The sequence below is a fragment of the Aulostomus chinensis genome, chromosome 11, assembly GCF_037954235.1.
Source record: "Aulostomus chinensis isolate RoL2024-O1b breed Wild chromosome 11, RoL_Achi_v1.0, whole genome shotgun sequence".
NCBI lineage: Eukaryota > Metazoa > Chordata > Actinopteri > Syngnathiformes > Aulostomidae > Aulostomus > Aulostomus chinensis.
In genome coordinates, this window is record NC_141330.1 from 20,617,955 (window position 1) to 20,643,767 (window position 25,813).

Here is a 25,813-nt window from a genome sequence, read left to right on the forward strand (position 1 = left end):
CATGGTCACACACCTGACCATGAGAAGTTGTGAGGCCCGTCATTGATGGACCCTGCAAAGAGGAACTACTCTGCTCAGACTGATCAGATTAGATCATATATTCTGTGCAGTGAGTGAGTGAGTGAGTGAGTGAGTGAGTGAGTGAGTGAGTGTGTGTGTGTGTGTGTGTGTGTGTGTGTGTGTGTGTGTGTGTGTGTGTGTGTGTGTGTGTGTGTGTGTGTGTGTGTGAATGTACAGGAAACGTGCTGTGCAGCCTAAAGTCGGATTAGTTCCCTTTTCTGATGCAGCACTGAAATTTAGCCACAGGAGTGAGGGAGCCCTGAAATCCTCAGCATGAAGTGTGACATGCAAAGCTTGAAGTTATTTTTTGAAACAGTAATTTAGGCTGTCAAAACATTAATATTAAATATCTATACTGACATTAATAATCAACATAATAAAAAAAACAGGCCTTAATCATTACATGACTGAAGGTTTGGAACAAATGTTTATAGCTTCATGCGCCTTTAATAACTCTGTAATGACAACAAAAGGATGTTTTCATATTCATCGTTCAAGGGGGATATATTCCAGGAATTCACCTTAAGTCAGAATTTAAGATGTACTTGCATAAGCATGATTTTGTCTAATAAGCAACTGAACATGGCGCATGTATATAGTGACCAGTAAACCATGTCTGAAAGCTGGGGGAGAGTATATTTACCAGATGTTGTTCACTATGCAATTACAATTTTTCAATGGGAATGCTTTATTTTTTTAGAATTTCCAAAGTTAGTCTGTATTAGAGCTGGTTTCAGCACCTGGAAGCCAGCAAAGTGGAGGGCAGGCTTACAAACATCTTGCAGGACACCAGATTGAGATGACCTGTGCAGCAGTCGGCTGGGCATCAAGAAAGGATGACAATATTTATATTTATATCTGCGCCAGGGTAGGATTTCTGGCACCATAACATTATTACACTTACTATTTCAGTCAGCCTTGGGTGCCAGGTTTCAGGGTGAAGGGTTAGATGTCTGCCGCTCTCAGATAGGGGAATGGGCATGCACATTTATTTGTGTGCATGTGTGTGTGTGTGTGTGTGTGTGTGTGTGCATGAGTGTGAAGGTGCAAAATGGATTCATTTAATGGTCTGGTTAAAATCTCAGATAACACTTTAATGTTGTAGCCAAGTAATTAGTAAAACTAGAGGCATCAGCTGTGTTGCCATTCACCGCGTTGACATACTAGCCTGGCAGTGTCGGTGGCCACTAGCACATTATCCATAATGCCCATCTTCAAACTCAGGTATTGTTTAGATCTAGTACAGCTGTACATCTTAACTTCCCCACTTCTTACTCCCTCAGCTCCTCTGACATTGCTGAGGATACAAACCTTTAATAATACAGCCTTTGTTTCAATAAAAAAAAAACTATATACTTCTAAGTTTTGCCATGACAAAACCAATATAAAACTGTCTGGTTACACTTGGCGTCTTCATGCCTGTGTGTCATCATGGACACACACACACACACACACACACACACACACACACACACACACACACAGATTAATAAAAAACATATCACAGTGACAATAAACAAAAACAAACATCTGAAAAGGAATGCTTAACACATGCAAGAATGGATTCATTCTGGACATTGACACAAACACACACACACACACACACACACACACACACACCACACGCACACACACAGTCATAGTGATAGAGTGTTCCTTAGCTGTCACGTAGCTCTGCAGTCATCACTCAGAAGGAGAGATCAGTGTCACCCAAAGCGTCAGCCAACGAGATTGAAGGAGCCAGTCGTTTGCTGCTGGTGCTTCATCTCAGCCGGCGAGCTGCTGATCATTCCTCCCAATGCAGTCACACAATATTGCCTTCTTCACATTCCCCTTAAGTTCTAATGTAAAAGCTCAAAGTCTTTAATTACTAAGGTTTTTTTAATTCGATTGGCAGCAACACTAGACTCCCTTTACACTGTATAATTTAATGATTCTATTATAGACATCCCTCACAATTGAGCTTAAACTTATCAAAAGAAAATATTTCTGTGCACCCATTTGAGAAACAAGTCAGTCTATGCTCCATGGGATGAAGAGTAATGGGGTGTAACAGACACTCAGGTCTGCCAACTGAAAAGAAAAAGGAAATCTATATCAGTCCTTACTTTTATTAGAAAAAAAGAACAGCAAAGGCATCACCTTCATCATGATATCATCACCACTCTGACCCCAACAAAACTGTACTATTCAGCAGGGTAATGTTTTGATATGTGAACATTCAGAATTAGTAAAAGTAGCAAAAATGCTTTTCATTTTCTTTGTCAGCATCATTATCTGTTATGCATGAAGGAAATGTAAAATACATTTTGATTGGCTATGGGAGGACAGCGCAAATAAATTCTGATATAAACAATGCCTCTCGTCTTCAAATAAGGAAAAAATGCATACAAAGAAACCCATCCTTTGGTACAAAGTTATAAAAAGGAACTTACATTTTAATCAGTTGTATCAAGGAAATCAAGAAGCCCAAAATAAATGTCAATTAAAATGTGCCACAGGCAAGGTACAGTAGGTATTTATATTCAAGAAGGCAAGAACACTGCTTTATTCAGCACACATAGAAGATGATGCTCAGAGAACTCGACTGCTTCATATGAATTCAGAATGATGGCTGTGCAGCGCAAACTACAACACTCTGGTTCTCTGCCAGCTAGCATCACTTGAGGGTGTAAATACAGTATAGAGAACAAAGAGAGGCTGTAAAGGGTCTGGTGGTAGTGGAGCGGCAAGGCGACACTAGTTAAGGTTAGAATACACACCTGAGCATAAGAAGTCCAATCGGCGGGTTGCCGTGAATGAATGATACACTGGATGCTGCATAAGTGCAACTGCTTCTGAGCCTTGTCCTGCCATGGTCATATCAGCTCCACTGGATGCCACATACATTCTGATCTGATAGTGAGTTGGAAAGCTCACAGCTAAAGCACTTCTGAGTCTGTGGGAGTGGAGGGCAGTCCGTATGTACAACAGTCATGAAGAGAGATAAGGGAGTCACTGAAGGCTTCTGGTTGTTCAAATACACAAAGTGATGAAGATCAAATGATGACAGTCTCTATGTGGAAGGCGTTTGAGTAGGTAAAGGAGGAAGAGTGTTTCCGGAGAGGGAAGGCTGGAGGTATGATGGGGGTGGTGGAGGGAGATGAGGAGGTGGAGGAGGAGGATGTGGGAGAGCGATTTGCCCATCGGGAGGGTAGGCGGCGATTGGCTGGACAGGCGGGCCTTGAGAAGTTCTTCTGTATGCAGGAAGAAAACTCCTGTGGAGAAACAAATGAATTAACATTAAGGATGATCACACGATTCTATGAACAATCAAACCCAGCCACTCAGATACTTTACATGTTGTCACGTGTTCCACCTGTAGTCTTCTCGGCCCTGGGGAAAACAACAAGTTTACTTCAAACAGGAACACACTGATATTATCGACTCCTCTCCTGTGAGAACATGGCAAAGAAAAGCATCATCTGAAAAAGCTTCCGCGTGCTGCAGCTCTTGTTCTACTGAACAGCACCTTTGAATTGTATTTTTGGACAGTGCTTATCAGATGAGGTTCAAATAAAGTGGTGCCTTGCTCTCATGACTTTCTTTTCATGAGGTCCAATAAAAGTGGCATGATAATCGTTCCCACTTTTTCTTTAACATTTGCATGACTTTAAAGCAGTAATTGCTTCAGGTTTCTCCTTTGAGCCAAGGGCATTTAGTCAGATACATCTGTAATTATACACAAAGGCCTGGAAAACAGTCCACTCTGGGGCTCCGTAAGAGACGTCATGATGGAAGTTCTTTCGGGGGAAGGGTGCGAGGGTGATGGACCTCCTGCCAAGTTAACTTTCAATGCCACACCGCCAGTTCTTTTTATTAGGAGTCTTTAAGCAATGAAATGGCCCAGATTATAATGGAGGCTTTGGCCTGCTTCTGTCTGGCAGCACATACCAGAAATAAACAACATTCCCACCAGAGCTGTCCTCCGTCATGGCCAATGGCTTAGTCTTACAAAGGAATGGAACAGAACATGCAGTTTAATTTCATGTCAGTTATAACAAAATACAGACATGCATATTTCATTCAAAGCATGTTTCTAACAGTCATGTGACGAGCACATCTGCCAAGAGGCTCCACCCACCTGCACTGTGAGCTGGGTCTCTTTCATTCCCGTGGCACTGAGGTTGGTCTGTGTGTGTCTCAGAGAGGGAGGGAAGGCCAGTGGGTGCGTGTTCTGCATGTTCAGATCCGTCACGTTCTGCTCCTGCATGGAGTTGAGACTTGAAGCCATCTCATCTGGTTTGCTCTGGTTCTGGTGAGCCCGGGCTGCACTCTCATAATGTTTCAGAATCCTTTCCACTGCCCCATAGTTGGACCGTGATCCTTCAGGTCGTGGGTATGCAGCCAGAGTCAGGGGCTTCCATGGATGGTCAGTCATCATTCGAGGTCCAGGTCTGGAGGAGTCGGATTGGAGGGGGGGGGCAGACACAAGTTTTGCCTGTTTGTTCTCAGCAGAGGGCAGCTGGAGGGGGGCATCTTCCCTGGTTGGCTGCGGCTTTGCTCCAAGAGGATTATCCTTCTTAGAGGTGGACTCCTCCACATTCTGACTTGGTTGGGTATTTACTGACAAGACAGGCTCAGAAGAGGGACCCTCTGAGGCCAACCTGTGTTGTGATTTCTTGGAAGGACTGTTTGTTGTTTGAACTTTGTGCTTAACCTCAAAATTGTGGTGAGGAACTGGTGAGTCCCTGAGTCCAAACTGTGATTTTTCAGGTTGTAAGTCAGAGGGGATCTCTTGCTTCATCCTGACCTCTTGAACATCAGGATTACATCTGCTTTGCCTTGATCTCACATCTGGGTTCTGAACAGGAGAACCCGAGATGGAGAGAGATAACGTGATTTCAGGTTTCACATCTGAGACACTAGTGGTGGCATCAGAACAATGTGGTTGAAATGTACCCTTCCTGGGAAATAAAAGCTCATCTGATCTACAAGTTGCTGAAAGGACTGGTTGGCAACCCACAGAGCATCCATCTGTTACTAGAGAATTGCCTTCCTCCTCTACCCCGCGGCCCATCTCTGCCTGAAACAAAGTTCTGTTGAACTCAGCTGTTTTTTGTTCCAGCATTATGTTTCTTCTAGAGCCCTGGAGGTTAGAGCTAGCAGGTGATTTTTCCAGAGAGGACAAAAGCAAATCTACAGGTAACTCTTTGATAATCTGAGGCATTTGTAGCTCCAGGCTTTGCAAATTCCCAATACCAGGACTGTAATTTGAGTGGCTTCTTCCAGCACTCACTATGTTAACTTCAGAGAAGCTTTTCTGCACAGTCCCGTAAGTAGACAACTTGCTGCTGCTGAATTTGCTTGCATCACAGGACCAGCGGTTATGGCAGCAACCCATATTACAGTTGGAGTTGGAAGGTACAGAGCATGATGCCACCTCGCCATCTACTAAAACTTTTCCTTCATTTTCTTGGAGCATAGCCTCAAACTTCCTCACGATGGATGGGCTGCTACATTTTCTGTCCCCTAGAACACAGGGGCTGTGGCATTTTCTCATTATTGTCGTGGGGGACTCTGGGATGTGGAGTTCTGTGTCTGGATGGGTAGAGGAACTCAGATTCCAGGAGGATGTGCGAAGAGGGACGGGTGGAGCTGGTGTATCCATATCAAGGAGGGCTGCGGTGCTTGTCTGTGTGCCCTGGAGGCAGTCTCGATCAGTGGAAGTCCTACTCCAGGATTTGCCCATCTGTCTGTTGATATGCCAGGTGTTGTCAGGTGACAAGGTGATCCAGTTTTCCCTCTGTAATGCCCGAAGGTCATCATAGATCTGGCTGAGGTCACAGGGAGCTTCATCCAGCTGCTGTCCAGCTTTACTATGATCCAGGGGAACGTCCCCCTCCTCAGAGAGGCAGAGGGATGCAGACGGATTCCTGAGGAAAACAATACATCAGATGCACAAATGTACCGCAAACACTTATTACACTCAACCTATGCTTGCACCTGGGCAGCATTAAAAAAAAAAAAAACCTTCGTGAAGGGGTGGGAACATTAAATTTAAGGGTAAAAACAATTGGCATAGCATTACTTTTAACTTCAGCCTCGCACTGCAAAAAAAATCAAAATTTAAATCTGTCTGGCAAAAGTAATAAAAAGCACAGCGACTTCGCCAGCATTCTCTCACGAGGAGAAACAGGCTTGTTTTTAAAGACATTATGATAATATCTTAATAAACTGTAAGTGTATTTTGCAATCATAAGAGTCGCATTTTTTTTTTACTTTTACTTTTTTTACTTATTTTTCTTAAAACATCTCTTCTTTTTGACTGTTAAGAAGTAAAATGTGACCTGAGATATCTAGCAATAAGATACTGAAATGCCACTTGATGGGGGACTGTGTCTTACATCCAGTGTAAAGAGATCTTTTTTGATACCAAAACACCAAATATCATAGTTGAAAGTTGGCATCAGTTGAGCAACATAGCTAAGGGGATTTGTTTACCCCTTATCGCCACTCTTGTTTCTGATCTGATCCTGATAGCTACAGAGCTCCTCGCTGACACGGGCGATCTCCTTCAGGGCCTGGAACAACAAGACAGGCAAGACATGTTGTATACTGTGTATTGCTGAAGCATTGTCCACTTTGAATGGATTATAGTACAGATAAAGAATCCAATGGATGTTTAAGTAGTAAATACAAGAGATGAATGCTGCAAATGAATTCAGAGCTTTTCGCAAATAATCAAACCCTTAAAAGCACTCACAGCATTGAGAGCAGTGGTTCCCTTCTTCTTGTCACTGCCGTAGGATAGCTCTGCCAGCAGAGAACTTTCTTGAGGGCCAACGTGAACATTTTTCTCATTCCCTTTGGTGACATGGTTCTGTGCCATTCCACACATGGGAGTTTTATGAAAAAAAGCCTCCAGCTCAGATGTGTCATTTGTCCAAATGCCTCTGGATCCCAAATCGCCCATCAGTTCAGGTTGGTCATTCTCAGTGAACTGAGACCCAGCCCCACTGTTGATGTTATAGAAATTAAAACCAGGTAATGGTGGATGTCGGCTTGGTTCAGACTGACTGCTTGTGCTGAGCAGCTCAGAGCGGGAGTTGTCACTTAGCATGCTGGAGTCTGTGCTGACTGAACGTGTGCTTGTGTCCTCTTCCTGTCTCCCACTGTCCTGTCTGCTCCCCTCTCTCTTGGCCCTCACCTCACAGTACAACTGGGAATAGTGAGAAGAGAAAAGAGGTCATGGTTTGGACGGATTCAGCATAAAAAGTCAGTTTTTGATTGATTTTGATTGAACATTTTCTTTAAGAAGGCAGTTGGAGATAAGCTTTTGCTGGGTAAAGAATGCAAGTGGCACAAAACAATCATGTGGTCATAATGTAAATGGGACCAAACTAATAAGGGATGTTAGAAGTCAGGAAAGACAGCATAGCAACAAATCTCATGAATATATTTAGACCATAGAGGATGAAAGAAAACAGTCCAAAAATTCTTTCAAATAAAATTGGATCACCTCTGGCCTGACGCCACAGAATCCCAGAATAGGAACTATTTCATGTTGACATGGCTCCCTTCCCATCATGCAACGTCTAGATGGGACCACTGCCTTTAAGGCTGCTTTACTCCTCTGCTGTTTTCCACTCTCATTTTCTGGACTTGGAGGGCAAATGAGAGCCACATGTTCTTTTCATAGCAAATTGCTCCAGTGCTCCGAACTCTGTCCAACTACTTTAGTATTTCTCATTGGCCCCATCACCCAGTCTAACCTGTTTATTTCAGAGTTATTTTTCTCTCTAAAAATGAATACAATGACACAAAGGTGGTACCCTGTACGTTTTCTAGTACCCAAAAACCTGTCAGTAACTCAGGTTTTTTGACATCTCATATGCCAGCTTCCCTGTTTCATTGATTTCCTCTGTGTCAGGATACAATGATGAGAGTAACACCAGAATGCTTGGCCTCTTCCTTCCACTCCCTCCTTTCCTCACAATTTGCAGCTGCACTGATCAGGGATCTCATTCTGACAGAACTGATGGTCAACAGGATGTGTAGGAGGGACGATTAACAGGTCGAGAGCACAGGATGTCAAGCAAACCTTCTGAGAATGATGAATATGTATTTCGCATTTCTCCTTTTGCTGTAGACATAGTTATCCTCTAACCCTAACACTTTCCTAACTGTAATCCCAACCCCAAAACAAATCAGGACATTTTGGCAAAAAGTGTGGAAATATTCAGGCAACCATAAACTTACCTCTTCTATTTTCCTCTGCATATCTTTCAACTGGCTCTCCCACTCCCTCCTTTCAACGTCAAACCTCTCAAGCAGCTCAGCTTTCTCCCTCACCCAGCCCCTCTCACTGTGGTCCAGGCGACAGCGCAGGTCCATGGTTGTGGAGTGTGTGTCTGCTAGGAGCCTCCGCTGCTCTTCCCTCTCCAGGCGGAGTGTTGAGGTCTCAGTGCGTAGTTCTCGACTGCACCGTGCAGCAGCAGAGCCTAGACCTGCTACTGACTGTACTCCTCCACTGACAAGCCCAGCTCCCTCTCTAGTCTCCAACTGAAAAGACAGACAAATTGAAAAAAAAAAACAGTCAGCCCTGTTGAAGGAGAGGGGGTTGAGAGTCAGATGACATGGCAAGTAATGCAAGGGTGAGAGAAAACTCACCCTCAAACTCAGAAAGAAAAGGAGGCTGAAGAGAATGAAGGAGTGGCAGGAAGAGAAGTTGGAGGAAGGGGACAAATAATGCACCACAGGGATGAGTGTGAATGGGTTCAGAGGAGGGAAGAGGGAGAGGAGTTTGAAAGATGAAAATATCCTGTGAGGACTCACACAGGCTTTATGGGTTCAGAGGTCAATCTGCTTGTCCATGGTACTTCACTAACACAGGATACAGCTCTGAGTCTGACAGTCAGACAGCAGAATGCGTCTGCAGGGGATGGACAAGACCTCAGACAAATCTGATGTTTTAGAAAAACAGAATCCCCCAACATAAATAATAAGTCCTTTCAATCATTTTTATAATTACAGCAATTCACTCAACAAATTCACTCACTGGCCTGAGACATGAAGGAACTACAAAGCAATCTAAGAGTGCATTCCTCCAGCAAGGGAAACTTCCAGCCCCTGGCACGTTTGTGCCCTAATTAGAGCTGCAAGCAGCGATAAGCCACACATGCCGCACAGTGTGTAGCTGGTCTGTAGAAGGAGGTAAAACCTGATGATATTTAGATTTTGCATGAAAGGGCAGGCTAATATATTCACTGTGGTGCAAATATGACTTTCTGTAACCTCCAGGTGGCCTGAAGATCAAGTTATGTTCACCTCAAGACTACACAGTGTAATGCTGATGTAAGTCAATGGCTTCAGGCTGCTGCTCCCATCGAACATGTAATGTTAAAAAAAGATCTGACCACATCAAGTCCAGTCACAGCAGTTTCACTTTCATTTTTGAAATATCAAAATTGGCCTCCTTGCAATAGTAACATCGTTTAACAAAAGCTCCCAGGCTTCATGGTAACCCAGACAGACAAAAAAAAAAAAAAAGCCTCTGACTTTGCAAAAAACTACAAAACCTTTCACCCTAACCAGCTAGCCAGACTATTAGATTGCAAATGTTGATGTCCTCACTTAAGATATTATAAAAACCAAAGTGAATAACAATCTGGAGCAACTCTTTTTTTTTTTCTTTTTTTTTAAATTTTGTATTTTGGTTGTTTAAAAAAAAGGGGGAATGTCTTTGGAATGAAATCAGCCCAAGACAATGCTTGAGCATATATATGTCTGTGCTTGTGTGGCTCTGTGTTTTGTACGTCCGTGTTTGTGTTGCTCTTTGTTTGTTTGCAAATGTGTGTGTGTGTGTGTGTGTGTGTGTGTGTGTGTGTGTGTGTGTGTGTGTGTGTGTGTGTGTGTGTGTGTGTGTGTGTGTGATAGGCGGCGGGAGAGAATGCATACGAGTGAGCCCGGCTATTCAGTCACAGACATCGACCAAAGCCTTCTTAGAAGCCTCAGCCGCTGTGCTATTTCTGCCTGTGGCCTGGGGTCGAGAAATTATGGTCTTGAAAAACAAGTCAAGCTTTTCTGTCTGCTTGTGGCTCCTCTCAACGTTCTCCACAATTACAGACGGATGATGATGGGTGCCATCCACGCCACGGTCTATTTAAACATCCAAATGTAAACAAATAGTGAAAGTGCAATAACAAGATGGCTGGAGTCAAACTACAAAGACTTGAAAATATCAATGATTCAGACAGGTGAACAGCGTTTCAGCCAGCTCGGCAGAAACACACTCCTGCACGCACAACTCAGAGTCAAGGATTACTCTTGACCACCCTGTCTGTCACTGGGGGTATATAAAGGTAACTGTGTCACCACGGTGACCCACTATAAATAGAGGACACACAGCCTTGTCCAATGTCACATTCCTTGGGGAGGTGGGGAGTTGAGGTGAAGGGAGGAGGGGGAGTTGGCCACTAAGACTGAGTGAGATGTCTCCGAGTTGCCGGCAGCTTTCATAAATCAATGGCATGCAAAGAAATATGCCTGGAAATATCCGGCCTGAGAACTGTGCCTCAGGCCTCGGATGACTGTTTGTTTGGTAGTAGAAGCACCAAAAAAGGGTTTGAAAACAACACACAGTTGCCACATTTATAGACCTAAACCACTGAGGAGAAAGATGTGTACTTAAACTATCAAGATGCAGCATGAACCTACAACCTCGATAATTAATAGAGGTGTGAGTAAGCCTAAATGACCCCAAACGCTTCCTTGAACCACCTGGTGCATAGATCTCCTGTAGAAGAACTCTGAATATCTCCTTGTTGCACTTCCCTCATGAACACACATACTTGCAGCTCAGGGCCCTGCTGATTTGGGCACTTAAGGTTTATATAATCTTCTTCTGTATTCTGTATTCTGTATTGTGTGAGTGTGTGCAACTGCTTTCAAGTCTCTCTACAAAGCAATAACAAAAACCAGCCATGCAGCCATAGAATGGTAACAAATACGTCACAAAAACCTTCAAACAAACATTCTGCTCTTTTGGTGTGTAGGAAGCATGCAGTTGATTATAATGATTGGCTGCTAATAGGCATCACATCCAAACTGCCCAAAAACTGATGCTGTACCTCCTCACCACCCTTAGCTTCTGCTCTGTCTGAGCTAGAATAAGGGGAGGCTTTCCTCTGATAAGGTTATCTCATCCATAAAATCCATTCATCCGTGCAATGAAAATGTTCGCATTTCCATCCATCCATTTTCTTCCGCTTATCCTGTTAAGGGTTGCGGAAGGGGGGGGGGGGGGCTGAAACCTATCCCAGCGGCTTACAGGCAAAAGGCGGGGTTCACCCTGGACAGGTCACTAGTCCATCGCAGGGCCAACACATAGAGACAGACAACCATTCACACTCACAGTCACACCTACGGTCAATTTCGAGTATCAATCAGCCTAGTCCCTGTGTCCTGTTCACATTTCACTTCTAGTAAAATGAAGATACTGCTATTTTGCTCGGCTGATCTCTCCTGATCCTTTGACTATCTCCACAGCATGTTAGCACATCTATTCATGACCACACATCCTTGATTTAGCAGGCCTGTAGTTTTCCTGTTCTCTGAAAATACATGATTACAAATTGAATTTCCTGAATTAGAATAATAAAAATCAGAAGTCTATAGTAAAACTAACAGCTGAATTACATATAATTTACCACAGTCCCTTCCTTTAAAAAAGACTACAGGTAGCAGTGCACAAGTAGTAGCGTCGTGTTGAAAACTCAGATCAACATGATTACAAATTGAATTTCCTGAATTAGAATAATAAAAATCAGAAGTCTATAGTAAAACTAACAGCTGAATTACATATAATTTACCACAGTCCCTTCCTTTAAAAAAGACTACAGGTAGCAGTGCACAAGTAGTAGCGTCGTGTTGAAAACTCAGATCATAACAAATTTTACAATACAGCTAAACCCAGCAATGTCTTGCGTGTGTGTGTGCGCGCGCGCACGTGTGCGTGCGTGTGTGTGTGTGTGTGTGTGTGTGTGTGTGTGTGTGTGTGTGTGTGTGTGTGTGTGTGTGTGTCCTGCAGTACAATAAGGCTCTGTCTTAACAAAGCTTTTGTTAACCACACTGAGAAGGCGAGCTGCAGAGCCGGGGAAAACTGACCAGTACCATCGCTTTACATAGAAGATATCACATCAGTTGAACCATCAATGTGTGTGTGTGTGTGTGTGTGTGTGTGTGTGTGTGTGTGTGTGTGTGTGAGAGAGAGAGAAAGAGGGGGAGAGAGAGCGATATGATATCATTAAATCCTGCTACTGTGTTGTGTTCCCATTATCAAATGTCCTGCACCATCTTGTTTTCTGCGCCTCAACATGGAATTTCAGAGCTTCATCGCTTTTCTCTCACAATTATTTCTGCAAGTTTGAGCGGATTAACAAAAGCGGAGCTGTGTGGAAGGCTGAATGCATGACCAATCAGTTTCAAGTCTGTGATAGGAATCATATGAGGCTCAGTTGGCAGCAGATGAGGAGACACAGCTCAGCCCAGGACGTGAATAAAACCAACTTACTGAAGACATTACATCAAAAGTTTTACTTTCAGTGATCACTAAAGCAATTTGATGAGGTTTAGAGTTACAACTCAAGCTGCAAAAAGACTAAATCGCTCAAACCACACTGCCTTAAAGGAGGACTGAGCCGTCGAGGGATCCATGCACTGTTGGGTGAACACAGCATGGCACTAGTTGGCAAATTCAACTCTAACCATTTTGAGACACACGTAACAGGAACTGTCTACAGTTTGGTTAATCATTCATCTTCTTGGAGAAAGCTGTTGAAAAGCAAGCTCATTGCATGTCTGGCAGGGCTGGAAAAACTAAATTTATCATCTCGGAGCAAATCTTTTGTCTAAGCCGAGGGTTTAAATTGGAGGGATTCCAGGGTGGCTTATCGCCCTGCCATGTGGGTGGCAAACACAGCCCAGCCCAATTTACACCGAAGTACAGGCCAGACATTCACAGACCTGAGAAAACACACAAACATTACACACAGCACGAGAAGAGGAAAACTTTATCCATGCTCAGTTAAGATTATTTCTCAGTCTACCAGTACAATGTAATCCACACAATACCATGTTCTGCTTCAACTTGATCCCCCGATTACCTGTGCAATCCTGCTTTTAAACTCGGCTCTCTCCAGCTCCCAGGCACATCTGTCTCTGGTATATTGCAGCTGGAGCTCACTCCTTTTTTCTTCCTCTTTCTTCACCTCCACCTGCACATCCTCCAAAACTGTCTTCAAGTCCAGTAAAATCCTCCTGTTCTCCCCTCCCTGCAAGGTAACAGTTGGCAACAAACATGTCAGACCCATAATCTATCAACTTCTTCTTCTGAAACAGTAACAACAAAGAATTAGTACGAAAAAAGGATTTGATGATAAATTATTATTATTGTCAATTTGCAGCCCTGGGTGATAGTCTGAGATTATTATAATGGCACCAACAGTTAACAACGCCCATACAGGTGATTCAGCAAGAAAAGCTCTGAGACTCTGGAGGCATGTTGGACCTGTTAGACGTAAATATTTCTAGTTACTTGTATGTCGGCCACTTCTCTTAATAACGACTCCTTCTCCCGCATCCAAGCTTCCTTATCGTGTACATGTCGCTTTTTCAAATCCTCCAGTTTCTTCTTTAGCCGTGTGTGTTGTGCCTGCTGTTGCTGCTGCTGGGGTTCGGGTCCTGGCCACATTTGTCCCTTGTGGAGCTCCAGCGGTGTCCCATCTCCTCCTCCTCCCGGGGAAGCATCGATATGACTGAAGACGGTGGGTGGAGAAGAGATTCTTCTTAGCGGGCTGCGGCTCTTGCCCCTGCCTCGATCTGCCCTCTCCATCCTGGGGCACGGCACGAACTCCCATCCCTGGGAAGGGACGTACCCCCCACCAGCAGCAGTACCGCCCCCGTTCATTAAAGCACCCCACATATCTCAGCCGCATCAAAATAAAACAACAAATTGGTGCAAATTTGACAATTTGACAAGTTTTTCTTTTTTGAGACGGGATTTTCTATTATCCAAACCCTGCCAGAACCCCTGCCGGCCACACAGCAGCGACCACCGGACTCACGCCAGTTCCCTCCATGTCTCAACAGAGACAAGGTCGAGCCGTCATTCTAAAGTCCCACTGCTACGATGTCCTTCTGATATGACAGGGGCCTTGGCTCCTGCAGCCGTGCGTCCTTCTCTCTTCAGACTCTCATCTCTCTCCTTGCAAGTAGTCCGGAGGCGACACTCCGGAGCTGGCGCAGACAGACACCCAGTAACCACCACTCCGAGTGGGAGAAGGTGCCAAAAATATCGCAGAGCTCACTGTGATGTAACAGCAGCGAAGTATTTTTACCCCATGTAACCAAGAATGTTTTCTCCCCACACCAGCCGGCCGAAGGAGGAAACGGCTCCATCCATCAAAGTGCCTAACGCTGTATCCATGGCAACAAATCAATTTGCGCAGTGCGCTAGCAGCGGACTTCACGCACTCTTCGGAAGCAGGAATCGAAGTCATTATGCCAATATTAATCGCACGTTCGAGTCTCTCGCCTAACTCACTTACCTGTGATTTTCCTCAACTGGAGTGAAAGTTCATCACGAATCGCAATGGAAAGAAAGTACGAACCCTGCCGTGTTTCCTCCGCTATCTTAGAGAGGATGACTATCACGAGGAGGGCGCGGAAACAAATAGCCTCTATACTAGAATGCAATGTCTGTGTGTAACCTAGTTTTACACTCGAGTAACCTAAAGAAACACACTTTTCTGTCCAAGACCCTTACCTCTTCCTTTAACGTGGTCCTGGTTCATGAACGTCTCTCAAAAGCAGCCACGCTAACTTCAGCCAAAGTAGATGAATGTTAGCAAAAACAACTGCAGAGAGACAGCCTCTGGCTGAATGATGCTTTCATTACCAGGAATAAATCTGCCCCCCCCCCCCCCCTCACCCTCCCTCTCTCACAGCTGGCCCTAATATGTGACGTCAAACATCCCACCGGTGGGACGAAACTAGTGAAGACACACCGGTCCCGCCCCCGCCGTGGTGGTCAGGTCCGTTGGTGAAACACATCAACAATCAGCACATTTTCCAGGACCACCCTATGACATTTACACACATTAAACGGAGACCACAGCCCCCTGGCTTGCTACAGATAGTCTGTTTGTCCTGACTAAGACACGAAGGACTTTTATGAGACGTAATGTTTGGCTGGTTTTTCAGAGGGAGGGATGGCAGCAGGGTGCGTGCTGGGTATAGTGTTAACATTCATGCACTCGTAGACCTGTTTATTGTTCTAGTCATGTCATGGCAAAGTAAAAAATACGTTGGCTGTTGTACACCTGTTTTAAACTCAGTACAAAAGTGTGGATTTAGCTTTTCTAAATTTAATAATCCGTTACAATAATTTCACAGATTGTTTTCTTGCACATTGTTTTCACAGGTATGTTTGCATACGTCTTTATGCGGTTTGATACTATCAACTTATTTGGGTGCTATTCATATAAATTGTAAATGTACTATTATTGAAATTCAATATTACATCAAATCAAAGTTATAATAGTAAGTAAGAGTAATGAAATCTACATTTCTGAAGACTTCATAGGTATAGCCTATGCACATGTATGTATAATGTTAGGCCTAAGTGACTTGAGCACCCCTCGTTATGTACCGGGAAGCTGTTCTCGTAAAAGCTGCGTATAACTGCAGATTAAAGTGTTAAAGATTATTTAGTATGGGGTATAAAAAAATAAATAAATAATTTTTCAAGTTAATTACACTTTTAGGTATTATCAATAATCAAGGTAATGATTGGGATTCAAAAAGACAAAAAAGACCTCGTCTAATAGTCTAATAAGCAAGACTAAAATGGATAAAAAGCTTCATCTCGGTCTACATTTATTGATATTATATATATATTAAAATCAAACATCGATTTATGATACTACTATAGTTTTGTGCCAACAAAATGTGACCTTGATTTTTTTTTTTACAAAAAAAACAACACATTTTTGTGTGTTCTTATGTTCCAGTGGACGTTTGTGGTATAGTTGGAGAAATTTCCTTTTGGTGTTTTTTTTCTGCGGTGACAGAGACTTTGGCATTTGAACACCAAATCCCTTTTAGTTTATACTTGAGTCCAATGGAGGTTTGTGCCAAATTTCAAAAACTTACTGAAGACATTCTGCTGGTGCCAAGGTACGAAACAATTATCACGATACTTGGAATTTTGCTGAGAGAATTAACCTTACGCAAAAAAATAAATGAATAAAGGTTAAACTTTTTAATCATAATTAGTTAGTTTCCCATCAAAATTGTGTTCAACAAACTATCCATCCCTAAGAAGATGTCTAATTATGCACAATGAGTTAAAACACTTGAAAGTATTGTGACACACTCACCTAGCGCTCCACTGTCACTCCGAGGTGTTTGGTCTCCATTAAATGTTGAAAGCGTCTCAGTAGATGAGTGGCCGGGGTCATACTTGGAAAATGATAATGTCCTGTACCTTGAGTGACCTTATGTAATGTGCCCAACATAATAGAATCCAAATGAATGAATGTTTGAGAAAAGAAATGAATGAACATAATTGCCTAAGTCCTTTACAGAACGAAGAACAGAGTGAAAAGGAATACCAATTTAAAAATGGTGGCATAAGAGAGTGAGGAGAACAGAACGAGAATGAGGATCAGCAAAATAATGGGCTGAAACATCTTGGCGATGCAAATGAAAAAAATGGCAAGATGGGGCAGATTGACAAAAAATAGATTAAGATATTAGAGAACATAGGAAAGGGAGCATTTCATGTGCTTGCAGCATCTTACAGATAGAGGCTCCTCTTCTTGTTTGTCATCCTGCTTGGGGACATCCAGACGGTCAATGAAGCTCTGCAGCTCCTTCCTGAAGGCTTTCATCTGGGCATTAATGCGATAGAGCAGCTCATGCTCTCTGATCCTGTGCAGAAGATAGTGTATGTTTGGTTATTTATGTTGAAATTTAATTCAAAATCACAACAAATGCATGGATGCAAATGCAAACGGGAACATTGAGAAGTCTTTTACCTGCCACCCTCTTCATCATCATCCAGCCTGGCGAACAGCTCCCCGTTGGTGACGTAGACACGAGCTTCGGCAATGATAGTGTTGGTGTCAGCAATGAGCCTGTCGATGGTCCGGCCCAGCCTCTCGGCCTCAATTCGGATATCTATCATATGTTGCCGGTCCTTCAGGCTTCTGGATAAAAACCGGCTGTCCACAGGTGAGTATATGGAGCGTGTTGGGGTAAGGCAGCGGATGTTCCTCACCTCATCCGAGTCACTCTCCCCCCCAATAGGGCCCTCACGTTTGCGGTGGGGTGGGAGGAGTCGTGGTGAGGAAGCTGAGGCTGAGGGGGTGTCATCATCACGCCCACAGTCACTCTCTGCGTCGCTGTCCCGCGGGCTGCCCCGGATGCCCAGGTGGGAGGCCAGGTCATAGCGCTGCATGTTAGAGAGCAACACGCGGTTCTCATACTGGAGCTGCATGACCTTGCCACTCAACTCATTGATCTGCAGACGTGCTGCCTTCAGCTCCTCCTGAAGGGCCTCTACTTTAGCAGGGTCAGCTCCTCCTGGGGTAGCAATGAAAAGTAGAACACCGCTGCAAATGAGTCTTTAATGTGCAACTCCTGGAGGTCTTATGACAGACATACATCAGCCTGCATTGCAGCTGCAATAATGGGATCAAAACAAACCTCCCCCGTGTCTTGATCCAGCCTCATGGGATCCAGCCTTGTACTTCAGTTTATTAAGCTCACTTGTCACCTAAATGTGAAATAGGTATATTATTTCCACAAGTTTGTAGCACTGACAATATTCTTATGTGTGTGGTACAGATGGTTTACACTGTACCACACACAAAATGATTGTACCAAAAATAACAATAAAGAAAGAGAGGACGCTTACATCTCTGACATCTAACACGTCTTAAAGGAACATGCTAACTCTTTAGGAAACCAATTTAACTGCCATCCTCCATAGAGCCAGAAAAAAGATACATGTCCTTTTCTGTCCAGTGTGTGCTTTATGAAACTCAGACCCTCAGAGACAAGCTGACCACTAGTTAGCTTAGCCCAATGAATTGTAGTGGAAGGGGAGTGTTAGCATACCTCAAAAATGCCCTTTTGTCTGAATCAATAGAATTATGGTTTTGCATAGAATTCATACCAGAATACCATTCAAGGTGTTAAGATATTGTAGTTTTATTGTATGTTGTAATTCATCTAAAGCACGTCTGTAACTTCGGCCCACAAAACAAAATGTTTATGGAAGACTGGAAGAGCAACTGCTGCTACCAATTGTGTCCAGTTTTGTAAAAAGATGAGGTTGATTAAGTTAAGACAATCCAACATCCTGATCCTGATCTATTTGATGACTTTTGACAGAGGTTAGTCAACGCTTCCCATTCGTTACCATTCATTGTGCTAAGCTAACTAACAGCTCCCTGATGTAGCACATGGGAGACAAGGGTATGTGTATCTTCTTGTTTGGTTCTGGGGAAGATGGCAATTATATGTATTTCCCCAAAAGTTGCCTCGTTCCTTTAAATTAAAGCAAAGTTGTATAAAACTAGATTGTTCTCATTTATTCAAACTTTGATGAGAGTATTTTTAGTCTTTCAATTTATCAGATAGAAGGCATATATAAGATACAGATACCTTTAAGGGGGCAATTACTGTAAATGCAATCCTGAGACCTTGCAGCACAAATTCACAGGATCTGACCTGACATCAGTCCTCGTCTACCTTTTTGTTCTCCTCTTCCACATCAGCTAAGTTCCTTCGGAGAAGTTCTGCCTCATCCTCCACCAACTGCAGCTGCTGTCTCAGCTCTGACAGTGCCTCACCCTGCTCCCGGCACTGTTGTCCTCCACTGCCTGAGCCATCTACACCTGCAGCCGCCATACTAGGAGAAGAGAGAGTAGTATTTTTGTTATCTCTAGTTGGATCCTCCTTGCTGTGGGAAAAAAAATGCTTTGCCAATCACCTGTCCTCCCTCATGTCATCCAATTCAGCCTTCAGCCCCCTATTCTCCACTTCCAGCTCCACAATTTTCCTCCCCAGGATGTTCGCCTCTTCTTCAACCAGACGTAGGCGGAGCTTCAGCTCTGATTCACGGGTGGTGGGAGGCCCTCCAGCTTCACCTTTAGGCAGAGGGCTGTCTACATCCCCATAAAAGGAGCGGTACTTCTGCAGCTCTTGCTCTAGTCTGTCCTTCTCCTTGTCAATCTTTGCCATCTTTTTCCTCATCAAGATGGCTTCCTCTTTGATGAAAGCTAGCTGGCATTTCAGATCTTCATTTTCTTCCTGCATGCAGGAAAAAACTTTTTTTTTGCTGGCTGGTTCAAGTCTTGAATTTTTTTTCTCCTAGTAGTAAAGACTTTCAGTCCATCAACTACATTCCATTTATTGTAATGGAGAGACGGCGATTTCTAAACAAATGTGATGTTTTAATTTAGGAATTAAGAGGAAAAACACCTTTATTAAACATTTCTGTTCAAGATTATTACTTTATAATTAAATCATGTAAGTGCTGACTCACCTCGATCGGGGTCTGTGGCGTCTTTCTCTCTGCTCTCTGTCCATCTTTACTTCCTTTTCTTTTCAGTGAGAGCTGTAGGGAAATAGTGATTACATCATCATCAGGCTCTCACTGTAGGCAATGATCTCATCACTTTATGGAGTAAAAGAACAAAAACAGAACTACATGAAGTCAGCCTCAAAAAATATTTCTGAAATAAGAAGCTAACAAATCTGAAAAATAGAATATATAAGTCAGTGCTGCATATAGGACTATCCAGACTGTACTGTATTCATTATGTTTTCACACATGTGCGCGTGCACACACACACACACACACACACACACACACACACACACACACACACACACACGCACACATCTGCTCCTCACCTCTTTGGCCTTCTCCAGCTCATTCTGCAGGGCCTGTTTGGTGACCTCCACCTCTATGAGCTGCTGCCTCAACTTCTCATTCTCCTCCTCTGTCTTTGTCCTCTTTTCCTCCACGTTCTCGAGTTCATGGTGCAGGCGCACAGACACATCCTTTGCCACCTGGGACAGGAACCAAGAAGAAAAAGAGGAAATTGGATTAATCATGACTGAAAAGGATAAAAACAAACCCAAAGGAGTGATGCTTGGTCCAGTATATACTACTCACCTTCAGGTCTTGCTCCAGACTTCTGAGCAGTTCTCCATCCACCTGGCCGCTCTCAGTAAAGCGGAGCCTCTTCCTCTCTGCCTTCTTCAGGCGATACTGGAGGATCCGACAGTTCTTGTTGGCTCTCTCCAGTTCTCTGCGCATGTCCTGCAGCTGGCAGGCGTCTTCCTCATAGAATGTGTCCCGCATCTCATCCATCTCTGCTCGCATCTCCTCAATCTCAGTCTAATAAAACAGGCAGAAAAATATAACATTTAGAAAATGATTAGATTAAACATATCAAGGCTCAGTTAAGAATGTTGATTGGACGCTTTTTAAAACAATGGCTATAGCAATAAACATGCAGCATCAACAACAGGTACTGCCATTACACATTGACGTTATTTACAATCAGCTTTTAAACTCAAGAGTACCTTTAGGTCGTCGTTTTCATCCTCCAGCCTCTCTATCTCGTCCTGTAGTCTCTGGTCCGGCAGTGGGGCCGGTTGGGAACAGTCGGGCTCGGGGGACAGCTCCGGCTCTGAGGCCGGCGGGGAGGCTGCTTTCGTCTGCATCTTCGTCCCTTTCTTCCCTAAGCTTTTATTCAAGTGAAACTGGATGAGCTCGGATTGCAAGCATCCCTCCTTCCAAAATCCAGGCCCGCAGCCCACTGTGGCTTTAGAGCTTTTCTTGCCGCCACTGCTTGCCGCGGCGGCCTCCCCTCCTTTCGGGTTTTTGCTCCTCAGTTTGGGAGATTTGGATGCGCAGGGCTGGTCGGAGACAACGCGAGTCGGATCAGCTCTAGAGGGCGAGGAGGCATCAGCCGCGACGCGGGGGGATTCATCGGATGTCTGGGTGGCACTTCTGTGAAGCGTCGGGCTTTCAGCACCAGCGCCCTGGACAGCGGCCGCGCCTCTCGCGGCAGGAACACCCCCGACCGGCCGCTCCCTCCCGGTGGATACAGGGGAATGACCTCGGCTGCTTCTCCCTCCCCCCCCTCCTCCTCCTGCTTGCTTTGACGCGATGGGCTTGGATGAGTTGCTTCCTTTCTGTGCGGCTTTAGATACGGCCTCTTTGATGCCGGCGGGGGACGACGAGCGCTGCTGTTGCTTCCGGCTGCTATTGTCTGGCTGCCGCAGCGAGTCGGCAGAGGATGGGTTCATCATGGTGTCAGAGGCTCAGCTCATCCTCACATACATCCATCCCCTTCTCCGGCCGAGCTACAAAACAAAGCCTAAAGCTTCATCGAACAGAAGTTTGTCATGAGAAGCTGAAAAGATGATGGAAAACAGGACACATGGTGCATTTCAGATGAGAATTGACAGGCCTGCGGCTGATCCGGTCAGCCCACCAGTGATGATGCTGTCGGCCGTCCAGCCCTGTCTGATTGGACGTGGAGCCTGTATGGGATCAGCTGCAGCTCGGGTAATTAGATAACCTGCTTTACGTCATGTGCGCGGCCGAGAGCAACAAGAGCAAAGAGAAGGCAATGTCATTGGCTGTTAAAGTGGAGCAGAAGCTTGTCCTGTTGACAAAAAGCTGACTGGCCCCTATACCGATCCACCTAGCCATTTAAACCAAGGATGTAGTTGCCTCCTGCCACTAGATGAGCCCGTTCCGGATTATGTGACTATCATGATGAGCACTTTCCCGTCAGCCATCATCCTCGCAATCAGCATGCCCGATGACTCATTACTCAGATGGAATAAAATACATAGAGGATGGTCTATAAAAGTATCTTTTACCCAATAACAGGAAATGGGTTTCTTTGGTTTCAAAGGCAACCAGGGATCTCCCAGCTATTCTAACCAATGAATTCCACACTTGATCTAAACAAGAAAAAAAGTACAACTCAGCAATTTTCCTACTGTTTCTAGATTTAACCATTTGGGGACAGCAACAGTAAATCAACCAACCTTGTAGTCTTGACAGTAGAGATAATAATATGGAGCAATGTGCCTTCATCCAGGCTCCAGTTTTTATCTTTAAGACAGGCCAGTGCGCTCAAAGACGTGGAAATAAAGTCATTAAATACCTTTCCCGGGTGTGTTTGCCGGATGCTGAGGGGTAGTGGTGATGGGAGTTAAGGCAGAAGGATGCTGAGCCGAGCGCCTCCCGACCACCAGCCAAACTGTTTCAATAATCATGACATGACGTCATCACTGGAGAGCCAGTCGACTCATCCCATTGGAGGACTGTCGGTCCAGGACACACACACACACACACACACACACACACACACACACACACACACACATACACACACACACTCTCTCTCTCTCTCTCTCTCTCTCTCTCTCTCTCTCTCTCTCTCTCTCTCTCTCCATCTCCTCCTTCCCCCCTTTGTCCTTTTTCAGCTACTGGTTGGATGAAGCCATTGCAACTCTCAAATCACCTTATTCAGTTATTTGAACTGACCTTGATTCATGTACTCAATAGGCCCACATAAAGATTCTATAATAACCTTGTTTGTCCAGCTGGTCCCTGAAGAAGGTAGACCTTATGGAAGAATTTAACACATGCTTTGTTTTCCTCTGAATTTTTGCTAGAAGCAGCACTACATTCTGGAATAGGCTGCTAATAGATGGTACATTAATGCCCTTCATGCAGACATGAAGACTCCTCCTCTGATAGAAATCCCTGAACTAGAACAAATGTAGAATCTGCATTGTGAATCACATCCTGCTTTTTTTTAAACAATTTTGATCACTTGTTGAAGATTGAGCCATCTGTATTTGTCATTCTATTTGTCAAATCCTAAAAAAAAGGATAGTGAGATCATGTTTGATGATAATCAAGTATTAGACTGTAAGACGTTATCTGAAATTTGGAGGTTATGCATTCAAAAGCTAAACAATATCCACACAAATGAAAAAAATATAAATATAAGTACAACATCCGGGGGGGGGGGGGGTGACTATCCAAGCTGACAGTGGCCAAGAGGTGGGGCACACCCTGGATGGGTTGCCAGTCGATCCCAGGGCCATCAGGAGCAATTCAGGGCTCAATATTACTTCAACATGGTTAGCAGGGGAAGTGAGGATCGAACCAGCAACCTTTCCGTTACTAATGGCCACACTCCCTCTGAATAACACTAAAGATTTATAAAAAATTTCATGTGAAATCAGTCAAGAGACTCATTAATATGCTACAAATGTGGACAATAGCACCAAAACTGTCTACTCTTATACCAGTAACAGTCGTTCAGTTACAGAGGGGGCTGGTGCACAAAGTTTCTTCTTCAGTAGCGTGTAATGTCTTTGCATTCCTCCACAACAGCTGCGTGAAATTCTCAGATATTCCCACAAACAGGAACACACTGATGTGCTCACCAGTCCAGAACATAACGCAGATGCTCAGTATGAAGATGTCTGGTGAATCACACACACCCTGCATGGCAGAGATGTTTTCTACACACTTTGTGTACATACTGTGCACAACCAAGCAGCAAGAGGCTGAGCGTTATGTTTAAAGTGACGATATATTGATTGATCAAGTGCACAGCAATGAGACACAGAACCTCATCACTCATGTGCAAAGATTTTCCAGTCATTCAGACCGCATGCTTCATCAGCCCAAAGTCCCATTGGTCTCAGGCGGTCTCACAGATGCCTCAGATTGATGTTCCTACCCTAAAGCCACTGTTGTAACACATCACTCTCAGGCATATAGTTAAGTGTGTAGCCAAACAGCTGAAACTGACCTTAAAGGCTGCCTATCATTGGAAAAAATTCAGCTGCAGGAACTTGACAAATTGACACGCAAACATGCCTTGTTGTTGATATCTTCAACATGGGACAGTTATTGATCTCATCGTTAGGACCAACAGAAATTAGGTTAATCAGCACAGTTAGTATTCTGTGTAAGAGATGGATTGTCCAGAAATGACATAAAGTCATCACAAAGCCAAACTTGAGAGAAATATTGAGCACAGAAAAAAAAAAATCTTTGTGGTATCACTTAAACATATCAAAAACTGATGCTAAGAGTGTTTTTATTTTCCTGTTTCTGTGCGCTAGTTGCTGGGGAGCATCTATGCTGCCAGGAACAAGCTCAACCTCTCCTAGGCTTCTTATAAACTCAAGGCATCTTTATTTTTATTGAATTATATTGCAGCAGGCCAGACTGATCTGACCAGACATTTAGAGATCTTGGCCATGTGCCCACAGCCGTCTTATGGTAGACATGATAAATCTCACACACACACACACACACACACACACACACACACACACACACACATACACACCTAGAGCTGCAGCCTTGAAATACAGCACAAAGTTGGTGCTGCATGTATCATCTTTGTGTTAATCTGAAAAAAAAAATCATAAAGTCTGCACAAAGTGAACTGAAAGCTAAGATTTGCTCTGCTCTGAAAGTTTCATGGCATGGATTTGATTTAAGCCTCTTGTCAAAGGTCCAGTAATCCAACCCACCCCCCTTTATTCAACTTTATCTTGATCCATTTGGAGAAAAAAACTGCACTCTTTGTAATCACACTTGAATTATCACACAACAGCCAATCAACCAGCTTTGGGCTCGTATGATGATCTGCAAAAGCAAAACAGATGTTTGGGGTCTTGTATTCCATTTCACAGTGACACATTGCCACCTCCCCCATTTACCATTTAGCTTGCATCAAAGAGACAGATGTCGCCATCATGGAAGCTCCCATGCGCCTGTCAAGATAGCCGCTCTGCTCTGTCTGGAGTAAAATAATAGGGGCTTTATTTCAGGCTCAAATACATCATCATTCTCTCATTTAAACAACAGGAAATCTTAAATCGTCATTCTTGTCTCTCTATATCAACTACATTTTTCATGTCATTTAATATTCTGATACTGTCGTGTGTTTTATCCTGTATTTTTTTCTCATAACTTCCGAAGTTTATAGTAAGACTGCATGGTCAAAAAAAATTATTGTTGGCATTTCTTCTTATATATCTACACCCCCAGCTAGTAAGGTTTTACTTTCCTTTCTTTCAGCCCACATTATTAGCTTCAAGAGTCACTATGAGGACAATCCAAAAATAACACTCCTTCATTTCACACACACACACACACACACACACACACACACACACACACACACACACACACACACACACACACACACACTGTTATCCACAAACACTTACCCTTGATCATCACAGTGACATTTTGTGTCGATCCCTGGCAGTGTTGAACATGCCAGGATTAATCTGCAGTGTCATGTTGTAGTGACTGTAGTGTTCCTTTGACTGTTATCAATTAATCCTTCAGGCAGAAATTCTGAGACGTGGGCAGAGTGACTACATTTGGCTAACGGAGAGGATACGTGGCTGCTGTGAGCCTCCACGTTGAATTTTACATTGATACTTCTAAAATACTTACATAATAGGGTCATGTGGTTCTAATTGCTTGATCATTTGTCAGTGATAATCACACACCATGGATGAGATCATGCAGCCTGTTCTAAGTGGTGAGCCGTGAAACCTTTGATACGTATGAACGCTATTGGTGCAGTAGGTTTCTCTACACGTGTCTCTCCAGTTCCAACTG

The 25,813-nt window shown here is 43.9% G+C and overlaps 1 protein-coding gene across 6 annotated transcripts; it reads right to left on the reverse strand.

Annotated features, from left to right (window-relative positions):
• Positions 1-1,700: 1,700 nt before the first annotated feature.
• LOC147253748 (uncharacterized protein KIAA0408-like) lies at positions 1,701-22,393 on the reverse strand. Of its 6 annotated transcripts, XM_086219033.1 has the most exons (15): positions 20,707-22,392; positions 20,294-20,518; positions 20,029-20,187; positions 19,658-19,729; positions 19,103-19,422; positions 18,862-19,021; positions 17,812-17,881; positions 17,142-17,688; positions 16,905-17,034; positions 13,206-13,373; positions 8,302-8,604; positions 6,806-7,261; positions 6,544-6,623; positions 4,184-5,975; positions 1,701-3,317 (listed from the first exon to the last, which is right to left on the reverse strand). In XM_086219033.1, exons 1-15 carry the CDS (start codon positions 21,436-21,438, stop codon positions 3,099-3,101), a joined length of 5,433 nt encoding a protein of 1,810 aa, XP_086075159.1. In that variant the 5' UTR covers positions 21,439-22,392; the 3' UTR covers positions 1,701-3,098. The 6 variants fall into 6 exon arrangements, 2 of the variants coding, with proteins under 2 accessions (XP_086075159.1, XP_086075158.1); XR_015118592.1 differs by lacking the exons at positions 1,701-3,317; positions 4,184-5,975; positions 6,544-6,623; positions 6,806-7,261; positions 8,302-8,604 and adding an exon at positions 16,482-16,793 and having other exon boundaries at positions 13,227-13,373; positions 20,707-21,492; positions 22,308-22,393; XR_015118590.1 differs by lacking the exons at positions 1,701-3,317; positions 4,184-5,975; positions 6,544-6,623; positions 6,806-7,261; positions 8,302-8,604 and adding an exon at positions 16,482-16,793 and having other exon boundaries at positions 13,227-13,373; positions 20,707-21,713; positions 22,189-22,392.
• Between the last annotated feature and the right edge of the window lie 3,420 nt (positions 22,394-25,813).